A 19,320-nucleotide genomic window follows, 5' to 3' on the forward strand; every position below is an offset into this window, starting at 1 on the left:
GTCTGACCTCCATTTTGNAAGTGCAGGTTTACTGATATTAACTATGACGGTTTGGCAATAACATGGCATGCTTCGTCACATCTCAACTCCTCTGACTCACAAACACGCTCTGCCACGCTTTCCATCCATCATCCGTCCAATAAGAGCTGCCAGATCTTCCAATAAAGTCCAATTGTGGGGAGCACGGGGAGATAGCGCCAACAGTAAAAGCAACAGATCCATGCTCGAATATGATACACGCCAGAATTAGGAAGACTTGTACTAGCATCAGTCAGTGTGGAAAAAAAAAAAAAAAAAAGTATCACAAACCATTAAACCCCAACACCTTTCAGTCATTCACCAACATACAAACAATAAATGTAGTGTTTGATACAATAACATGACAAGAGATTCATTTTTCTCACAGAAAAAAAAGAAAGATAAACCTTATAATATATGAACATCACTCGAACGAAAACAATTCAAGTAAAGCCTTTCAAACAAGAAAAAAAAAAACCCCTACATCATAGTTTTAAAATCACGTGGAATTCTTGCATCTCAGATTTAGATTATGCTGCTTATAAAAAAGTACATTCAACAGGTACATCAATTATGGAACAGAATGATAGCACGGAGGTAAGTGAGAAATATCAGTAACTGCTATTGAAAGAAAAAATAAAAATGTATACCTAACATTTAAGCAGACTGTTTTCAATTCTCTGGTTTTCCTTTAAGTCTGATTTACGCAGTTTTTAGACAAGCTCAGATAAACGCAGTAACCAAATCTAATTCCAGCACTGTATTTTTATTTATTTTTTTGTTCCTTATTGCAAATCTAATATGCGCTGCTATACATTTAGAATAAATGATTGTCAAAGTCGGCTGAGCTCAACACAACGACATTCACGACAAATGCAAAAGATTTTGCAGGTGGATGTCAGAGGAGGTTGCTTTGTTTTTTGTTTTTTTTTCATTTCTGCGCCAGAATCTCTTCAAAAAACATTCTGACGATGTTAGAGAATCACATCTACAGCCGCCTTTCTTTATCGAAACATTTCCCAAATTCACGCATTCACACATAAGAGTGAGTTTTTGCACATTTTGTTGTACTACAAAATAATTAAACAAAAAGAAATGTTGTTTTAAATCATAAATATAATAATTACATAAATATAATTATATGCTAGTGTATAATTATATTTATTTCTAAATGCAGGCCAACTAGTTCAGCCAACATCAGATAGTTTACATGTGATTTTGGACAAAAAAAATAAAAATAAAAATATATCACAGGAGCAAATAACAAAATGTGCAAGAAATCCGAAGGTGCACTAACTATGCAAACACTTTTTAACACGTGCAACTGATAACAATTTGCTTCAAATAAAAGCTTAAGTAAATCAAAAGCATCCTAAAAACAGAATAACTCAAGGGCTGTTTGACATTTATATTAACAGGACAACGATCACAAGCTTGATTTCAAACCACAGGCTCATCATACTGGAAGAAACAAACAAAAAAAAAGAGAGACGTTTGGTTGTGGAAGAAAGGTTCGGTTAATGTGGGAAAGAGAGTATATGATCTCTCCGCCTATTTTCAAGCAAGCAAGTCCACCGTAGGTAAGGCAAGATAATGTTCAGTTCCATCCAAGTGCAACAGAGAAGAACCGGACTGAACGTCACTTAAAAAGCTGCTGCAGAGCGCCCGGCAGCAAACCAAAAAAGACGAGAGGCAGGTGAGTGATGAAGCCACTGAAGAAGGAAAACGAAAGGCAGAGAGATGTTTTCAGTGTGACGTTTACTTGTCTCGAAGTCGAAAAACTCAATTTTGGCTTATTTAACTGCCTTTAAAACGCAGTGACTGATGACAGGATACAAACTGAGACAGTGGGACTCGTTAAGGTTACTGTTTTTCATATATTAATGTGCGCAGTGCAATCAACTAAATACTTGGTGTTTATTGACATCGCAGAGAGACAGAATGTGATTGAGTGTTCAATTAAATAAACTAATTGTGCAAAGCGACTTTTTAATGGACCGTATGAAGGGTCCTGATTTTGATCAGACTTTTGATTACACTGTTATTTTTTCCCCTGTATAAGCTGCAATGACAAGTGCATACTGGCGATTCCAGCATAAATCAAGCATCTAAAATTGAGTATATTCACTTAAACACATTTCAAGTGGCTAAACATCATGCTTTGTCATCATGGGAGAGACTTTGTTGACAATTTGTTTTGAGATATTTTTAGCATTTACACCAAAAATGTACTTAAATCTGTGATAAATGCCATAAAATGACTTTTCTTTCTATCTTGCTTGACAAAGTGAAACCAAATGACTACTGGGGAAAATGGCTGAGTAGTTCTCAGATGTGGCCTTCTGCTTTGATTACATACTGCATGTTCTGACATGGCACAAGGGGGCTCAGGCAAAAACAATAATAATTAACTCAAAGAAAAAAGAAAAAAAAAAGGAAGAAGGTTTTGCAGAGAATATCAGAGTTCCTACAAATATTTACACCACAGATACAGGCACTTGTATATCTTTGGTTGGAGAAACCCAACATTGCAAGAGTAATGCATTCACAGAGCTTTTGTGTCCCTTATGGTATGTCCAGGGTTCACTAGGCAACTGGTATGTTTATTTTTATTTCTTCTGTCTCTTTGAGTTTGTCCATGTTACAGGTAAGTTCTGGCATAGCTCTCTGATGTCTTTTTAACCTTCTGACAGCGCCACCTGCAACACAAGAGATGGAGTTTAGTGCAGCTTATGACCTTGTGACAAGAGAAGGAACACACATTATTACAGTCACCAGGAAAGAGCAGAGAAAAGGACATTTTCAAACCTTAAATGTAGTGGCTTCAAGAATTACGCATGTAAGAACTCCTCTTTACTAAACAGGGAAGGAGCCATTACTGTTTACTGATCACTTTCAAATGCTCTGATCCATCAGAAAACTTAACCAAATGCATGCTTAAAATCATGATACTTCTTTCAAATCATGTATTTTACATGAATTATTTAAATATTCACCAAAACGCAATAGCTTCCACTAAACACAACGTAAGAGTTCTGCTCTCCTAAGCCACTGTGAAGCTATTAGTGACTCAGCTCTGAGACTAAAAAAAAAAAGCAGCTGAACTGCAGGCTGTGTTTACACAGAGTACATATGGGACACATATGGAAACAAATTAAAAATACAAGTAGTAAAATACCTACAGCATGTAGAGCCACTATATTAGTAACATCTGTGAACACTTGTCACTTGGACAGCTGTACATGTTGGTGCCAATTTATGTAAGATCAATACTTTTAGAATTTCAACATAGTTTTTTTTCCACTTTTAAGCTGTATTACAATATGACTTTGTTGTACTGCATTAAACACATGTTGAAGTACCCCCTACTGTTTCCATAGAAGTGCTGGACATTAAAATTGAGTGAAAAAATGAGCCCACAGTGAGTAAAAATGTGACTGGAGCAAAAAAAAACAACAACAAACATTCAGAAACTCCTTGAGGAAACTCAGAGGCTTTAAACGTTTAAAACTTTGTGCCATCAAACCAGCTGAGGCTTTTATTGTGAAGCAGCTACAGAAAATTGGCGTAATCATGTCAGCGGTCAACACAGCAATAACATGGACCGACTCTGCTCTGTTTAGTCAGCACATCTGTTTTAAATATTGCAGGGAGGAACAGAACAAACAAAACTCATTGACATGAGCTTTTAGATGAAGCAATCTCCTGCTCGGTCTCGCCCCAACCTGCCCTATCCAGTAACTGTATAATTTTCTCTGCTGTTTCTGCAGCAAAGTGCTCATAACCATCCATCTGACCTGACTCAGGCGATGAGTCAGAGTGGTCCGACCTTTCTTTAAAAGTGTTCATCTCTGGACTGGTGCGAGCTGGATCCTCAGTCAGTGACTGTGATGTAAGGGGATACATGTGGGTAATGCTGTTGTGTGCACTGAGCAACAACAAGCAATATCATCAAGAAGGCCAATCTTCCATCACCCCTGGAGGGGTGAAATGCAACTAGCACCTACCAGCACAGTCAAGGGCACAACAGTGTTTTTATAGCTTTTCTGTAGGGTCACCAAAACCTTGTCTAATGCTATAATCACCAGTTACAACAAAATAATCAAATATGCCCATGAAAGCTTTAGGAAATAGCACTGCTACTAACAGCAGCGTTACTAGCTGAACTGCATTTCTCAGCAGGGTGGTAACAGTGCTGTTTCCATAATCAAATAACTTGTTGGTTGCAAAGTTGTTGTATTGATAAAGTAGCGCGGTAGAGTCAAAACAAAACTACATTTTCCTGAGCATTTCTGAACGGTCAAGCACAGCACAGCTTTCAATCCAATCTGAAATAAAACTACTGATCAACATGTGGTGCCACCACCACAACCCAAAGAGGCATTTCCATGTGGCCAAGAAACCATGTACTAATCATTGGTGCAGACTGCAAACACCAGCTAGCAGCTTGTCAACTAGTCAGCTAGTTACAAGTTGCTACATGGTTTTTACTCTCTGTAGGCTGAAAATTACTACATTGAAACATTAAAAAAAGGTCAAAAAATAGCTTCTGATATAGTCAACTATTTGTGCCATGCTGTTGTAGCTTAGCATGCTATATCTTTCTAGGGCTAGCTTTAGTGTAAGTATTACTTTAACTCACTGCACTTTGCAAGTCGCTTTCCCAACACTGGTTTATGCAAACAAGGGCAGCAATAATATGCACTCTTTATTTCTTTTGCTTTAGGCAGGCAATGTGTCCAAAGAGAAAACATTACAGTGCATGCAGATGTAAAGTATTTTGGACAGTCAGCAGAAAATCAGCAGTGTGATTGGATTGTGTCTTTGACCGATCACTGGTCAGTCGGTGCTTGGCTGAAACTACCTGTTGAGGTCATATAGCACTGCTGGTGTCTGTTGTACCTTCTCAGGGCAGAAGTCAGGGTTGGTTTGTCGTACTTTGCCAGGCCGCCCCTTTATGACTGCATAGCAGAACATAGTGATGACCATGACAAACAAGAAGTAGCTAGTGTGCATCAGGTGCAGGTTGATGAGGGAACGGTCATCCTGGGAAGAAAAGAGTTAAAAACACAGAGTTTAATATCTCAGAGTAACTGCAGCTTCAATTAGATTCAGGCTTCTTGATTTCTGCTGGCTCACTGCACAAACCATATAGAAGTGTGACATTGCTGATCACTGCCAGCTCCTACCAGGGCTGTGTTACAATGTGAAGTATGATCCAGTACATTTGTTCTATCAAAACTGTTATAGAGTGTGAATTGGAGTCAATCTGTGAGCATGTGTTCAGTCTCATTACAGCTGCAGGCCAACTCTGGGATTCTGTGTTTGGTTAAATGTTGTACCCTATTGATATTATATATTATGGATTGAGTGCTTTCACTATTACTTATATGTTTGAGCAGGCACCGTGTCTTTACATGTCTGCACATCATCCACTTTGCCCCTGGAGCCACTTGTCAGAACACCTAATAAAAAAATTGCCTGCTTTGCATTTCTTTAAGTACTTATTTCAGGTGTAATTTAAAATCTCACTGTCAGAGCAGTTACACATTGTTTGCCAAACCCATATAACTGTGCACATCTCTACAGGTATGCACTGTATATCTCCCTTCCTTGGGCAATAATAACTTAATGATTACACGAACAGGAGCTTTAACTTAATGGCCCACACACTGTGCTCTACAATGACAGTTCCTACTGGCTGCCGTCTGATATAATCTGATGCAAACTGATATTCTAATGCCAAGTGTATTAAACTGCACAGTGAGTCTGAAGAGTACAGACTTAAAACGTTGCTACAAATAAAGAATTTCCACACCGGAGGAAGGAAACAGGCAGATGATGGTGGTGTACCGGGCACCAGTCCTGAATTGTGTCTGTGTTCAGGTGGGCTGAGATCAGGTGACTGTGCAGGCACAGCATATATTTTCAAACCGTTTCCAGTCTCACTGGAACATTCAGTGCCCAGTTGTGGCCTGTCAATGGGATCATTGTTATCCTGGAACAATCTAGCGCCATCTGTATAGAAGTAAATGCCTTTCAGAATGGACTGTGTGTTTGGTCACATTTACTTATGAGGGGGCGAAGGGAGCAATCCTATACTCGCCTGAAAGCCAACACCTAAATAGTTTCTGTTGCTTTGTTTTTTTTGTATTCTGTAGTGCTAAAATGACTTTGAAAATAAAATTATAGAAAAGAAAATGAATGTGGAAGTTTAAAATACAGATAAAGAAAGAATACTTTTATCATCTGAAATTCTAGTTGTTTAGATCAGGTAAAAATTACAGTGAGTTAGGCATTTTGATAATCAACCAGTTTAAGAATTTTGTTTTGGGAAAAAAGGCTAAATTCTGTAACTCCAGCTTCTTAGATTTTACTATTTTCTGGTTTCTTTCCTCCTTTATGACATTTAAGTGAATATCTTTGGGTTGTTGTCTAAACAGGACATTTGAGGACGCCATCTAATTCAAACAAACTCAGCTGTGGTGCCTCTACTGTGGGTTTATCAATGTATTAATGGAGTTTAATGGCAACTTAAGGCTTTAAACAAGCTGATGAGATTTTGGATCCAGAGATTTAAATGAAGCACCAGCAGTATTGTGATAATGAGCCGCATCATTGTGTTTACACAGGATTTATCCAGTTTTGGGCTTTGGGAAACACTGACATTTTTCACCATTTTCTGACATTTTATAAACTAAAGAACTAACTGATTAACAGATTAATTGACGATTTATAATCGTTAGTTAAAGAAGTAGTTCTAGCTTGTCTGTACAGTAATTTTTAAAATCTTGAAAGACAAAAAATGGACAGAAAAAGAGCTATAAAGAACAATACATTCAAACAATAAAAACATTTGAAACATTTGGAAGAACCTTCCATCTGAGAGAGCCTAACTTATGATCTCTGAAAAGGAAGGCAAAAAATCATAACAAAACAGCTCCATGGTATAATGAACAGCTGCGTATTTTAAAGCAGAATGTAAGGAGATGGGAAAGGCAATGGCGCTCAAATAATTCTGAAAAATATCATCTAGCCTGGAAAGATAGCTTTCTCAAATATAAAAAGGCAATTCGTAATACCAGAACCGCTTATTATTCGTCTTTAATTGAGAAAAATAAGAACAATCCCAGGTTTCTGTTCAGCACTGTAGCCAGGCTGACCAGGAGTCATAGTTCTGTGGAGCCTTCTGTTCCTTTAGCTCTCAGCAGTGAAGACTTCATGAACTTCTTCACAAATAAAGTTTTAAATATTAGACAAAAAATCCAGACCATGTCTTTAGGTGCAGCGGCTCTGGAAGCGTCCACAGAAGCAGATGTGTATTTGGACAGCGTCTCTACTGTGAACCTCTTAGAGCTCACATCAATAGTTAATTCTTCTAAACCAGCAACATGTATGTTGGACCCCATTCCCACTAGACTGTTTAAGGAGATCTTTCCTTTAATGAACAGTACAGTGTTAGATATTATCAACTTCTCCCTGCTAACAGGCTACGTACCGCAGGCTTTTAAAGTTGCTATAATAAAGCTACTTCTAAAAAAGCCTACTCTAGATCCAGATGTTTTAGCCAATTACAGACCAATATCCAACCTTCCTTTCATCTCAAAAATCCTTGAAAAGGTCGTGGCAAACCAACTATGTGATTATCTGCATGTAACTGGTTTGACTGAAGAGTTTCAGTCAGGATTTAGAATCTATCATAGTACAGAGACAGCACTGGTGAAGGTCACTGACGATCTTCTTCTAGCTTCAGATAGTGGACGAGTGTCCGTTCTGGTTCTATTGGATCTCAGTGCGGCATTTGATACTGTTGATCATAGCATCCTATTACAGAGACTGGAACATGCGATTGGACTTAAAGGGACTGCGGCTGAACTGGTTTAAATCATATTTATCAGACAGATTCCAGTTTGTTCATGTTAATGATGGTTCTTCCAGCCGTACCAGAGTTGCTTATGGAGTTCCTCAGGGTTCTGTGTTAGGACCAATATTATTTACTCTGTACATGCTTCCGTTAGGCAACATTATTAGGAAGCACTGCATACATTTCCATTGCTATGCAGACGACACCCAGTTATACTTATCTATGAACCCTAATGAAACCAATCAGTTACTTAAACTCCAGGCATGTCTGAAGGACATAAAGGTCTGGATGACCTTTAACTTCCTTCATTTAAATTCAGACAAAACTGAGGTTATTGTATTTGGCCCTAAACACCTCAGAAACTCACTATCTGCCCAGATAGTTACTTTAGATGGTATCGCCTTAGCGTCTAGTTCCACAGTAAAGAACCTCGGGGTTACTTTTGACCAGGATATGTCCTTTAGCTTCCATATAAAACAAACATGTAGGACAGCTTTCTTTCATCTTCGTAATATTGCAAAAATCAGGAGCATCCTGATTCAGAGTGACGCTGAGAAACTAGTCCATGCATTTATAACCTCAAGGCTGGACTATTGTAGTTCTTTATTATCAGGATGTCCTAATAGTTCTCTTAAAAACCTTCAGCTTATACAGAATGCTGAAGCCAGAGTTTTGACAGGAACCAATAAAAGAGATCATATTTCTCCAGTATTAGCTTCTCTCCATTGGCTTCCTGTAAAATCAAGGATCCAATTTAAAATCCTGCTTCTAACATATAAAAGTCTTAATGATCAGGCTCCATCGTATCTTAAAGACCTTGTTGTTCCATATTATCCTAACAGAGCCCTTCACTCTCAGACTGCAGGTCTACTGGTGGTTCCCAGAGTTTCTAGAAGCAGAATGGGAGGCAGAGCCTTCAGTTATCAGGCTCCTGTCTTATGGAATCAGCTCCCAGTTTGGGTACGGGAGGCGGACACCCTCTCTACCTTTAAGATTAGGTTAAAAACGTTCCTTTTTGATAAAGCTCATAGTTAGGGCTGCTCGGAGTCATCTGAGCTGTCCCTTAGTGATGCTGCTATAGGTTTAGACTGCCGGGGGATTCCCATGATGCACTGGGCTTCTCTCCTCTCCTCTCCTCTTTATATATATACACATGTGTGTGTATATGTTTATATAGTTGCCGATCTGGAGCACCTGAATTACAGCCGCTGGCCTCACCTTTCTACATCCTGCTGCCCCCACCATGATGCCTCCTGCTACAAAAGGACAATAACTTCTACTAACTTGTTTAACTGTAAACTAAATTTTATAATTCATCCTACATCCACCCAACCGGTCGAGGCAGATGGCCGTCCCTCCCTGAGCCTGGTACTGTCGGAGGTGTTTTTTCTCCCTGCAGCGGTTTTCGGTTCCTTCCCACTGTTGCGTACTGCTTTCGGACTGCTGAAGCTTATAGGGAATCCAAATGTTTTGGATTGTTGGGTGTTTCTGTCTCTGCCTTTGTTAAGCACTATGAGATGACTTGTTGTTGTAAATATGCGCTATACAAATAAAATTGAATTGAATTGAAATTGAATGATTCAAAGCTGGACGTTGGTTCACTGGAGCGGCATTTTAAAGTGAATTTGTTTTCCTTGAGGCATTCAACTGCACATACTTCTCTAGACTCAGCTGCTTCTGTGGAAATGAACTGAGACCTTGGAATGACAACATTAGATAGCTGTGAGTCTGAATAATGTTTGCCGTCGGAAAGTAAGGAAGCAGTGACTCACATCGGGAACAATGACGGTAAGCTTTGGGTTCAGTGCGTGGTACACCTTGCCGATGGCTCCTTTGTAACACCAGAAGGGGTTGTAGTCCTGACTGTACTTAGTATCTGAGTCACGGACTGTGGTGAACACCTTGTACCAAGACGTGGCGTTGGTGTACGTCTCCGGCACGCAGTGTGGCGGCTGCCTGCAAAAACCAAAAGACAGATTTTCTGTTGATTGGTGTCACAACAGTTCGGTTATGCCAGAAAATTTAAAGATGCTGTTGAAGAATTTCTTGGTTTCCTGGCTCAGCATTTGGTCATCTGTTCACTTGTTTCATAAAGCTGTAATATGAAGTATTGGCCAATTTGTTGACCACAGAAAATTGTCAGTCCAAAAAAAATAAAAAGATAAGGGACATAGCTGTGGGGTTTAAAAGCAAAGAACCAAATCTATTAAAAGTTCATACTAAAGGGGGTGAATAATATATAGAATAAAAACCTACTTATTGAGTGAAAATTGTAGCTAAATATTTATATTTATATGTTTACATTATGCAGTTTAGCTATGGGCCACCAGAGGGCTCCAAAGCAGTATCCAAGGTAACTAATCCTTCCCTGCCAAGTTAAGTGAGATCCTTCAATTGCATGTCCACAAATAAGGGCAGACTACATCCAAAACAACGAACATTTTCCAAAATTAATTGAACATAATTACCACCGAGCATCAGATAAAGCTACACATGTCTGATGGGACCTTCATCTCACCGCTAACAGCTCTCCGTCTCCACTTTTGCAGCAGTGCTTTGGCTATTTATAGTTTCAGGGACTGACTAGACATGCTACTGCTCATCCCTGAAAGACTCCTGAGGCGCGATTCACCAAATTTACAACATGCGATCTGATGCGATTTGTGGCACGATTCCCTCTTGCTCATTTTCACAGATTAAACTAATCAAAACAAACCGTGCATGAGCATGAAAGAGCCCTGTACGACAATTTTCTGAGCATCAATCATTCGTAAAACCTATCGCTGCCACAGTATGCAGTAGTTGTAAACCATGTTAGATTTAGAGCTACTGTAGGAATAGTTGAATTAGAAGATTTTAACTGCTACATTGCAATGTGTCCCATGAGATAGTTTTTTTTTTGTGCTAACACGTCAATTACCATTTATTATCTACGGCTGATAAAATTTGCTGGCAGCATGATTGGTTGTCAGTTCCAAAGAAGGAAAATATAACATTTTGTATGTCTATATAGGCTAAGCTGCTTACTATTGGTAAAGAAACACATCACTGCAAATCCTCATGTAAATTAAATTTGAGCAGATAATTTTGTTATGTTCAAACAGACAAAGCAACGATGCAGAAGGGTGGTGCACACACCAAGGCCAAAAAATTATGTAAGTCTTAACATGTAAAAACACTGCACCGACATTCAACATTTTAATTCTTTGAAGCCTATAACCTAATAGCAGTTTTGAAAGGCATGTTATCTTTTTTAAATGAAAAAACTAATAGGAAAAAAAATCCATAATTACACTTATTAGTTATAAAATGTAAAAACAGCAAGAATCATTGGAAGTTGAACTTTCTGTAAATTAACCATGTGTGACGCATAGTTTGGTCAGAAAAATGCACCACTTCTAAGCTCAAAACAGTGATATCTAGTGAAAAACACTTTATTTCACATGTCTCACTTAAAAAGCCATCTAAAAATAAACTGTTTGAAACAGATTCTGTAAAAAAAACAAAACATTCTGCTGTCTTTGGCACAGCGGAGAAGCCTGTGACAATCAGTCATGTGGCAAAAACTCAATGAGTTTGCAGCTCAGTTGGGCTGAACTGCAGGCTGTGTTTACACAGAGCAGATAGGAGATGAGTTTGGGAACAAAAATATGAGTAGTAAAATATCTCTAATATGTGGTGATACCATTTATTTTTCCAGTATCAGTAACACCTGGAAAAATGTTAGACATGTTGATTCCAGATTTTTCTTACACTTATGTAAAATAATCAAAGAAATTCAATTTTTACGTTTTTATGATTTATTGCATTATAACTTTGCTATACTGCACAGAGGGCATTTTTGAGTTTTCTGTACATCTAGTCTTGGTTGTGCTGCTTCCATTGAGATGCAGGACTTTATATTGCAGTGAAAAATGAGCCCGAAGCTGCTTGGGGTTCAGAGGGTAACATAAGAAAAATATCTGTTCAGTTTTGAATAATCATTCTGTTCTTGCCAAGTGCAAAGAATAATACATCTCATCGTGTGTCTTGCCTTTCTACTCATTCACACGTTAATTTTGACTTCTCCGGGAACACATTTTATCCACTAATCATCAAATATACCAAAACATTGTCAGGAATGAGTTGAAGATAAAAAAAAAACACTGGGAAATTGTATTTCATTTTGTCTCTATCAGCCAGATCTGTGCAGATATGAAGCGTGTTCCCATGAGTCAGGGAGGCAGTCCAACTCACACTGTGACTGGGAAGATATTGCTGGCCGCTGTGATGGTCATGCAAGTGCTGAACACCACCTGCTCGCAGTGGCCGTGCAGCACACAGTCGTCCGAGTTCCAGGACACGGGCAGGGTGAAAGTGATGTTTATTTCTTCATGGGCTTCCCGGCCTACACACAAAAACATGCAAGGATACAATGAGAGCATAACAGATTATTATCACATTTACTGGCTTCAAACTCCCTGAAAGAGAAAAAAAATTGCTGTCAGTTCTTCCTACTTTTCTTGCTGTTTTTAGGCAGCCTTATATTTTTAGGAAACCCACTCGTAAGCACAATTCATATGCTTTTAAACTGCAAACCCACAAGCATGTTAAAAAAAAACAACAACCTGTCAGCCAATTATTAGAGCCTAGAACCGTCTAAACAGTATGCGCACAACTCCCACAGCAGGAAATCAGGGAGAGCCGCAGCAGCAATATTTGATGTCACACCAAGCTACTCCCCTGATAACGAATGACAGGCTGACTTTGTAGGCTTATGCAATATTTATCAAACTGCAAAGGAGATTAGAAGATTATCAGTCAAACTGAGTGGACTCCTGGGTGTGACTAAGGATAGATGTGTCTATCCAGATGGGAACTACAATGAAGAATCAGTCAGCAGCCAAAAATAGTTCCAGTTCTCACAAGCAATGTCAAACGGCCGATGAAGATGTAATATAGGTGCATTTGCCGAACTTTTGTTGCATCTCAACATTTTTATCTGTGCTAAACACACCGGAAGTTTAATTAGACAGGGAAGTAGACAATGATTAAAGATGGGCATATATACAGAAACCATGTCAACATTGTACGTAATATGCAGCACTGTTATCTTTACATGTGTCATGTAAACAGTCTTGAGTAATTAAGTGATTATCCAAACTTAATGAAAGAAGAGGCTGACATTTCTTAGAGGTACTTTTCTTTTTGTACTGTCCTATTCAGGCTGGACTGGTTCCTGAGTGTAATAAAATATTTGCATAGCTCCTTATTTATTTGCTCATCCATCCTGGTGCTTCGAAAATTTGAGACAAGAGTCCATGTTGTTGGCAAACAGCTCAGCCTATAACAAATACAGCACCAAAAAAGTTAAAGACAAACAGCGAGAGTATAATTTGATATTCAAAGTGTTCTCGAACGACATTAAATTATCCGCAGGATAAAAGAGCAATTATCTGGGGCTTTAATGTGCACAAAGGCAGAAGTCTAAAACCACAGATATAGTCCACATGAACTAGATTAATATCCGTGTATAGGGCTGTAAAAACATACATTTACTCATCCTTAAATCGAGAGTGTAATCCAAACAGAGATATAAATGCATTATCTTTATTGGTCTGTTACTAGATAATAAAGTAACATGCTGAAATGCAACTATTGCACTTATTACAACAGCAATTCTGTTGGAAAGCGCTCTATCCACTGAAACTGAATCACCAAACATAAAACATATTAAAGTTCAGTCTGTTTGTTTTAAATGCCAAACATCTGGATACATATTTTAGCTTTACAAAAGTATGAAACTGGATGTTATCTCCTCAAAGTGGATGCACAACTTCACAATTTAGCTTCTTCACTTCTTCCAGCCTCGAAATTCTTGCTCTGGGGAGCTGTACAACCAAAGTATCAGAAGTGTAAGAGGAAGAAAACAAATGTGCTCTTTGTCACTTGAGACAGAAGTAAAAAGTTCACAAACAAGTACATAAGCATTCAGACACGCTGCGTCCAGAAACACTTTTGGAATTCACTTTTCACTTTTGCTCGGCCTTCTAAAGCCTTTAAGTGTGAAACCTATAGGGGGGACCGAGAGGGGACAGCTTAATGTTACACAACGCTGCCACTGTTTGCTCCCCACGTCTAAGTAAAGTCACCACACAAAGAGGTAAGGTAATAGTCATTAGAAGGAGAAGCTGCCATTGTCAAAAGGAGTAAGCTGGAGGAACCACAGAAAAATAGTCCAAGTCACCAGAGACTGCATAAATGTGTCAAGTAAATCTGACTTATGTAGAAATAATAACCCTAACACAATGTATTTGCAGGTGCAGAATATGCAAAGGTCCCCCTTTGCTAGATTTACTGATTTTTCATATCAATTTGAAACACATGTAGCACATCAGTGAAATGATCTGATACACTGAGTTACAATCATTCCTGTTCCTTTCTTTATGTTGGCCCACTGCACTCTATGTCAGCTGCTGTGAATGTGGAGTATATCCACCACATGTGGCAGCAAGGCACGACTTTCTCATAGACTACATGAGGCAATTATAGGTTTTATGATACCACTGTATGGCGTGTTTCACAAACTGGTGACCCTGTTTGGGGTTCTATCAGGTTACATTTCTTTCATATGGACAGCTTGTCCATGAAGTGGAATTTAATAAAACAGAATTGACAGAAAGAGACACACAAACATGCACGCACACAGATACTGATTTGCTCTTAACGCAAAATCTATTTCTCTGACAACAAAGCAAATACAAAAAGTCTGGTCAATGAGACAGAGAACCTACCAGACAGGCCCACTTGCTGCCCCAGCACTGTGGCATACAGGTGGGTGATATTGCGAGAATAGCCTCCAAACGGGCGCTGAGGGTCCAGTGTGAGCGTGATGGGGACCGAGATGTTAATGGGACCTGAGTCCTCGAGCAGGAGGGGAGCCTGGGTGCTGGAGCGAGCCTGGCCGCTGGTCACGACCATGCTCTCTGGTGTGGTTGACTCGTTCAGGCCGTGTTTTATTGTCTCATTCTCTGACACACAAAAGTCCAGCTCATTAAAGCGCAGCAGAAAGGTGTTCCAGTCCTGAGGAAGATTAAGTATGTTTTAATTGTTGGATACATCTTGCATGCCTTTAGCTCTGTTCACAAGAGGCTAGCATTACCTGGGGTTCTCTAGTAGTTTGTAATAATTGCAGAGGTCATTTGTGATTTTAATCCAATGCAAATCTGCCATGTCCATAATTTGTAGTAAAATATCCACCTCAAACTAACATATTTTGCGAAATGGATAATATTAATTGGGGTCTTTATTTTTGTCGAAGTTTGTGATTTCTCTGCACCCTTCTTCTGTCGCTTTCTCATTTGCAAACTATGGAGGCTGATTTGGCAATGACAAACGAGAGTTTGGAGCTTTGTGCGTGCAAATTCAGGAGACTCATGTTGCCACACAGCATTGAGATGCGTTGACAGAAAGAGCAAATCCATCAGTGGAGCAAAGTCTCAAAGGACGATTATGTGGATGATATGAACGACAGTATGCAGCAAGTAATATTTTACTCTCTTTCAGCAGCTTCAACAGTTATCAGGTGGCAGCCGATTAATGTCACATCTGCAAATTATGTCAGCAAATTAGAGTAAAACACAGACTTCACTTCTCCTGTGAAACACAGACGTGGGGGCGTAATTTCTAAATCACATAGGGTTCTCAGATGATAAATCATATTTAACTTTCTGTCTCAAATTATGGGACAGAATGCAAAGAACTTCCCTTGTGATTTTTCAGCAAAGCATCGGCAGACAACATTAAACCTACTTGTGAAATCTATATCTACCAGCACACTTATAATCGATTCAAATACGATACTACCTACAGCCTTTTTGATTTGCATGGGTTTCCTATTTAGATTCACATGCAAAGGTTAATTTACATGTATGCATCCTCTGTATTTGAAGCAGATGGCAACTATAAAAAACACTTACCTGGGCCCAATGCCTTAAAGCACAAATTTACATTAGAGCCAGGTGGAAATGGGGTCAAATGCATTGTGTAACTTGCACATTCGCTAATTGTTATACTAAGACAAGCACCTTTTTTCCTTACTTTTACTTTCCTTAAAAGAAAATGTACAACGTAAGATGGAAAACATTCCACTTGTGGATGCACAACTGCAAATACCATTAAATCCCACCCAAAAAGAGCCTATAATAAATAAGCTCAAATAAAAAAAAAAACATACACATTAACTGGGTGAGACTAGAAAAAGCTAAGTGGGTCATAGTGTACATGGTTCAAACTTTTGGCCAAATTCATTACTGTGGTATAACGCAGGCCACAAGCTTACATTTAGCATTAGCAATGATCACATTCCTTGTACTTAAAAGATACTTAGAGAAGACAACCACATAATGTGTTTTAAAGATCCGTGTGGGTTTGGCTTACCTCTGTCAACTCTGGAGACTTGATCTCTTTAATCTTGAAGAAATAACCAATGGTCAGGAAGGCGATGGCCACTGCACTGACGCTGATCATGAAAATGACCAGAGGTGGACGGTTGTTGATGTAGCTTCTCAGGTTCTCTATAGGATTTAAAAGGTACACCTGCACACAGACAAACACACAATGTATTTAAGCAACAGGCTCATTTATAGGAGATTAATGAAAGATGACTTCTAAACCTTAACGCAGACACCTCAAGTGAAGTCACCAAGGTATAAATTTGACCTCAACAGTGGAAAAGAGCTGCTTTGGCCTAAAACTTGAGGCAAATTAAAACATCAACAAAGCTGCTGTATCCCCAACTCAAAACCAGCAGTGGTGCTTTGTAGCATCACTCCACGACTGATAACTAACAAAAGCAAAAAATGCCAACTAAAATAAATTAGAATTAAACAGGGGCTTTGTTTTAGAATCAGGATTAAGATTGAGCACAAAATAAATAACTAAAAAAAGCAGTTGCTTGTATCTGATGACTGCTTACAGACTTAACATGGTTGCAAATGGATGTTGATCTTGTCTTCTGCGTAGAAAAATGGGTATTATGCACTCTGCCTGATTATGGTTGCACCAATGTACTTGATAATGCATCATCTTAGAATAAAGTGATGAAGGATTAAATCTAATCTCAACAAAATGAGTGCAAGCTTACTGCTCATAATGGTGACACATTCAAGTTCTTAGTCAACTTGTGTTAATTTCAGTTAACAACAGCAAAGTTACATGGGACAGATATGATAAAGCATATTGAACATTCTTGTAGATCTATTACAAATGAAACACAGCTTTTGATGTTTTAGAGGAGCAACAATATCGCACCTCAAGACAAAATAACAAAAGAGATACTAACAGACACAACCTCGACAAAACACATTTTCAGACAGCTGGATCCTGCAACTAAAGAATATACAAGATACAAGTATCTCTGGTGAAACACATCTATGTCCTTTCAGATGTCTGAAAGTAGTCCACACATCATGTAAATATAGAACTTAACTACAACTGGTTCAGCGAGATGCTTCACCAATGCTGTGATGCTTCAATAGGACATTTGCCAGCACTGAATTAATAAAAATAAAGCCTTTAAAAAGGCCCCATATGGTATTGATGTGGTTCGCCGTGGTTTACATTATGGATGTCAACTGGCATGGCACTGCGGTTCAGACAATCTGTTAATGAAACAACTGTTTCTGGCTGGAAAATTACCAACTTTAAAATTAAGGTTTCATACAATGGCTTTTAATTAAATGTACAATTGGTGTAATGCTGAGTAAAGGACTGGAATATGCAAAGTATTTTACACTGCTACACCAGAAGCAGAGCCATGTTATATGGTCTAAGTGCAGACGGTAGGATAAGAAATCACTATAAATAACTTCCCTCTGCACACTGACTTTGATAATTTAGCATGGAGTACTGTGGCATTTAAGGAAGATAATTGTTAATGCAAGTGATCCTGGTTGTCTGAGACATCTGGCCACTTCTTCATAATTTTCACTCTTTAGAGACACGACAGTTACCTGCTTGTGCATGCAATTTTTTAGCCACATTTCCTCAAGTTAACATATTGTACGTCTAGTACTGCATGCAAGGATGATTTCCGCATAAGCATGTGATTATATCTTCCTGCAAAACGCACGGTCACCAAGACGAGCTGCAGCGTCCAGTTAGAATTGAGAAGTTGGGAGAAAACGGCCAATAACGTGACATTATCACAGACCTGCAGGGACACCAACTACTACAGAGATGTTTTCATTAAAAACAGCTCAACCACAACATTTGGCATTGCACAAGATAAGTTCACACTGCAAAGGGTTTTAAACCAAGCCTTGTGCTTGGCTTTCCTCATACCAAACACCGCAGCCAGGTGACAGAAGCTGTCAACCTTGTAGCACGACATGCTAGCTACCTGGCCCTCTGAAAACTGTTCAAAGGCATGACAGCAGCATGACACGTTTAGGATTAAACTCTAAAATCAATAAATTAGCTAGCAAAATCTGATGAAACAACGCAGGGGCAGTCCTCACCATTTTTTCTTTCTGGGCATGCGACGGATGCTAGCTGGGAGGGTTGGTTACGGGCCACAATAAGGCAGCAGTGTTGCTAGCAAGTTAGCCTCTCCGCGAAGCTAGCCTGCACTGCTAGCTTGCTCGCTCTCCCCAAAGCTAGTCCCTACTGAATAAACCGCTGAAAAGCAAGAGTCGGTGTTCGGTGGAGACAGCCAGGCTTTCAGCGTACGAAACACCGCGTGTGCTCCTTCCCATTCTTCGCTCCGTTAAGTTTCCTGCAGCTCTGGTGAGAAATGTATTCACAGGCTGGAATAACGTCAATAATGTATCTGGGTCCTCCCTGCCGACATCTCCTCCGCGTACCCGCACTGCGTAGCAGTAGCGACGCAGCGCCGCTTCTCGAGATTTCCGTAGAACATGCGCCCGAAAATGCTCGTCCACGGGTTACTGATGACGACGCGTACGTAGTTTACGTAGACCAGAACGCATTCAGCATGTTTACAAATTGTTGGAGGCTTTTGGTGCATTAACGTACTGTAGGAAATATGAATATCACGAGGAAATTGCCTCAGGAGATGAGGTACGTTTGGTTCGTTTCTCTAACTATACATACCATTATAGTTTCTGTTCAAAATGTTTTCAGAAACCCATCTGTACAGATAAACATTTGGAAAACGTTTTATTCCTTCTCTGATACTCTGTTTTTAAAGTAATGTTTTGTTTGTTTATACTGCCTTTTCTAATGTTTTGTGTATTGTAATGTACAGTGTGTTATTATTGTTGTTGTTGTTATAATTACCACTAGTGCTACCTCTATTTCTACTGCTACTAATTCTACGAGTACTACGATTATCATTTTATGCTACTGCTACCACTAACACGACGATTGCAATTATTACGGCCATTATGCTACTATAACTACCACGGCTACCTCTGCTTCTACTTCTGCTATTACTA

At 39.1% G+C, this 19,320-nt stretch overlaps 1 protein-coding gene across 2 annotated transcripts; it reads right to left on the reverse strand.

Moving 5' to 3' along the window:
• Positions 1–363: 363 nt before the first annotated feature.
• Positions 364–18,729, reverse strand: tmem248 (transmembrane protein 248). 2 transcript variants are annotated; one of them, XM_008283268.1, is made up of 7 exons: positions 18,382–18,729; positions 16,301–16,459; positions 14,656–14,944; positions 12,119–12,269; positions 9,655–9,838; positions 4,921–5,064; positions 364–2,717 (listed from the first exon to the last, which is right to left on the reverse strand). In XM_008283268.1, exons 1-7 carry the CDS (start codon positions 18,382–18,384, stop codon positions 2,697–2,699), a joined length of 951 nt encoding a protein of 316 aa, XP_008281490.1. In that variant the 5' UTR covers positions 18,385–18,729; the 3' UTR covers positions 364–2,696. The 2 variants fall into 2 exon arrangements, with proteins under 2 accessions (XP_008281490.1, XP_008281489.1); XM_008283267.1 differs by having other exon boundaries at positions 4,883–5,064.
• Between the last annotated feature and the right edge of the window lie 591 nt (positions 18,730–19,320).

The sequence above is a fragment of the Stegastes partitus genome, unplaced genomic scaffold (assembly GCF_000690725.1).
Source record: "Stegastes partitus isolate 25-593 unplaced genomic scaffold, Stegastes_partitus-1.0.2 Scaffold305, whole genome shotgun sequence".
Lineage (NCBI taxonomy): Eukaryota > Metazoa > Chordata > Actinopteri > Pomacentridae > Stegastes > Stegastes partitus.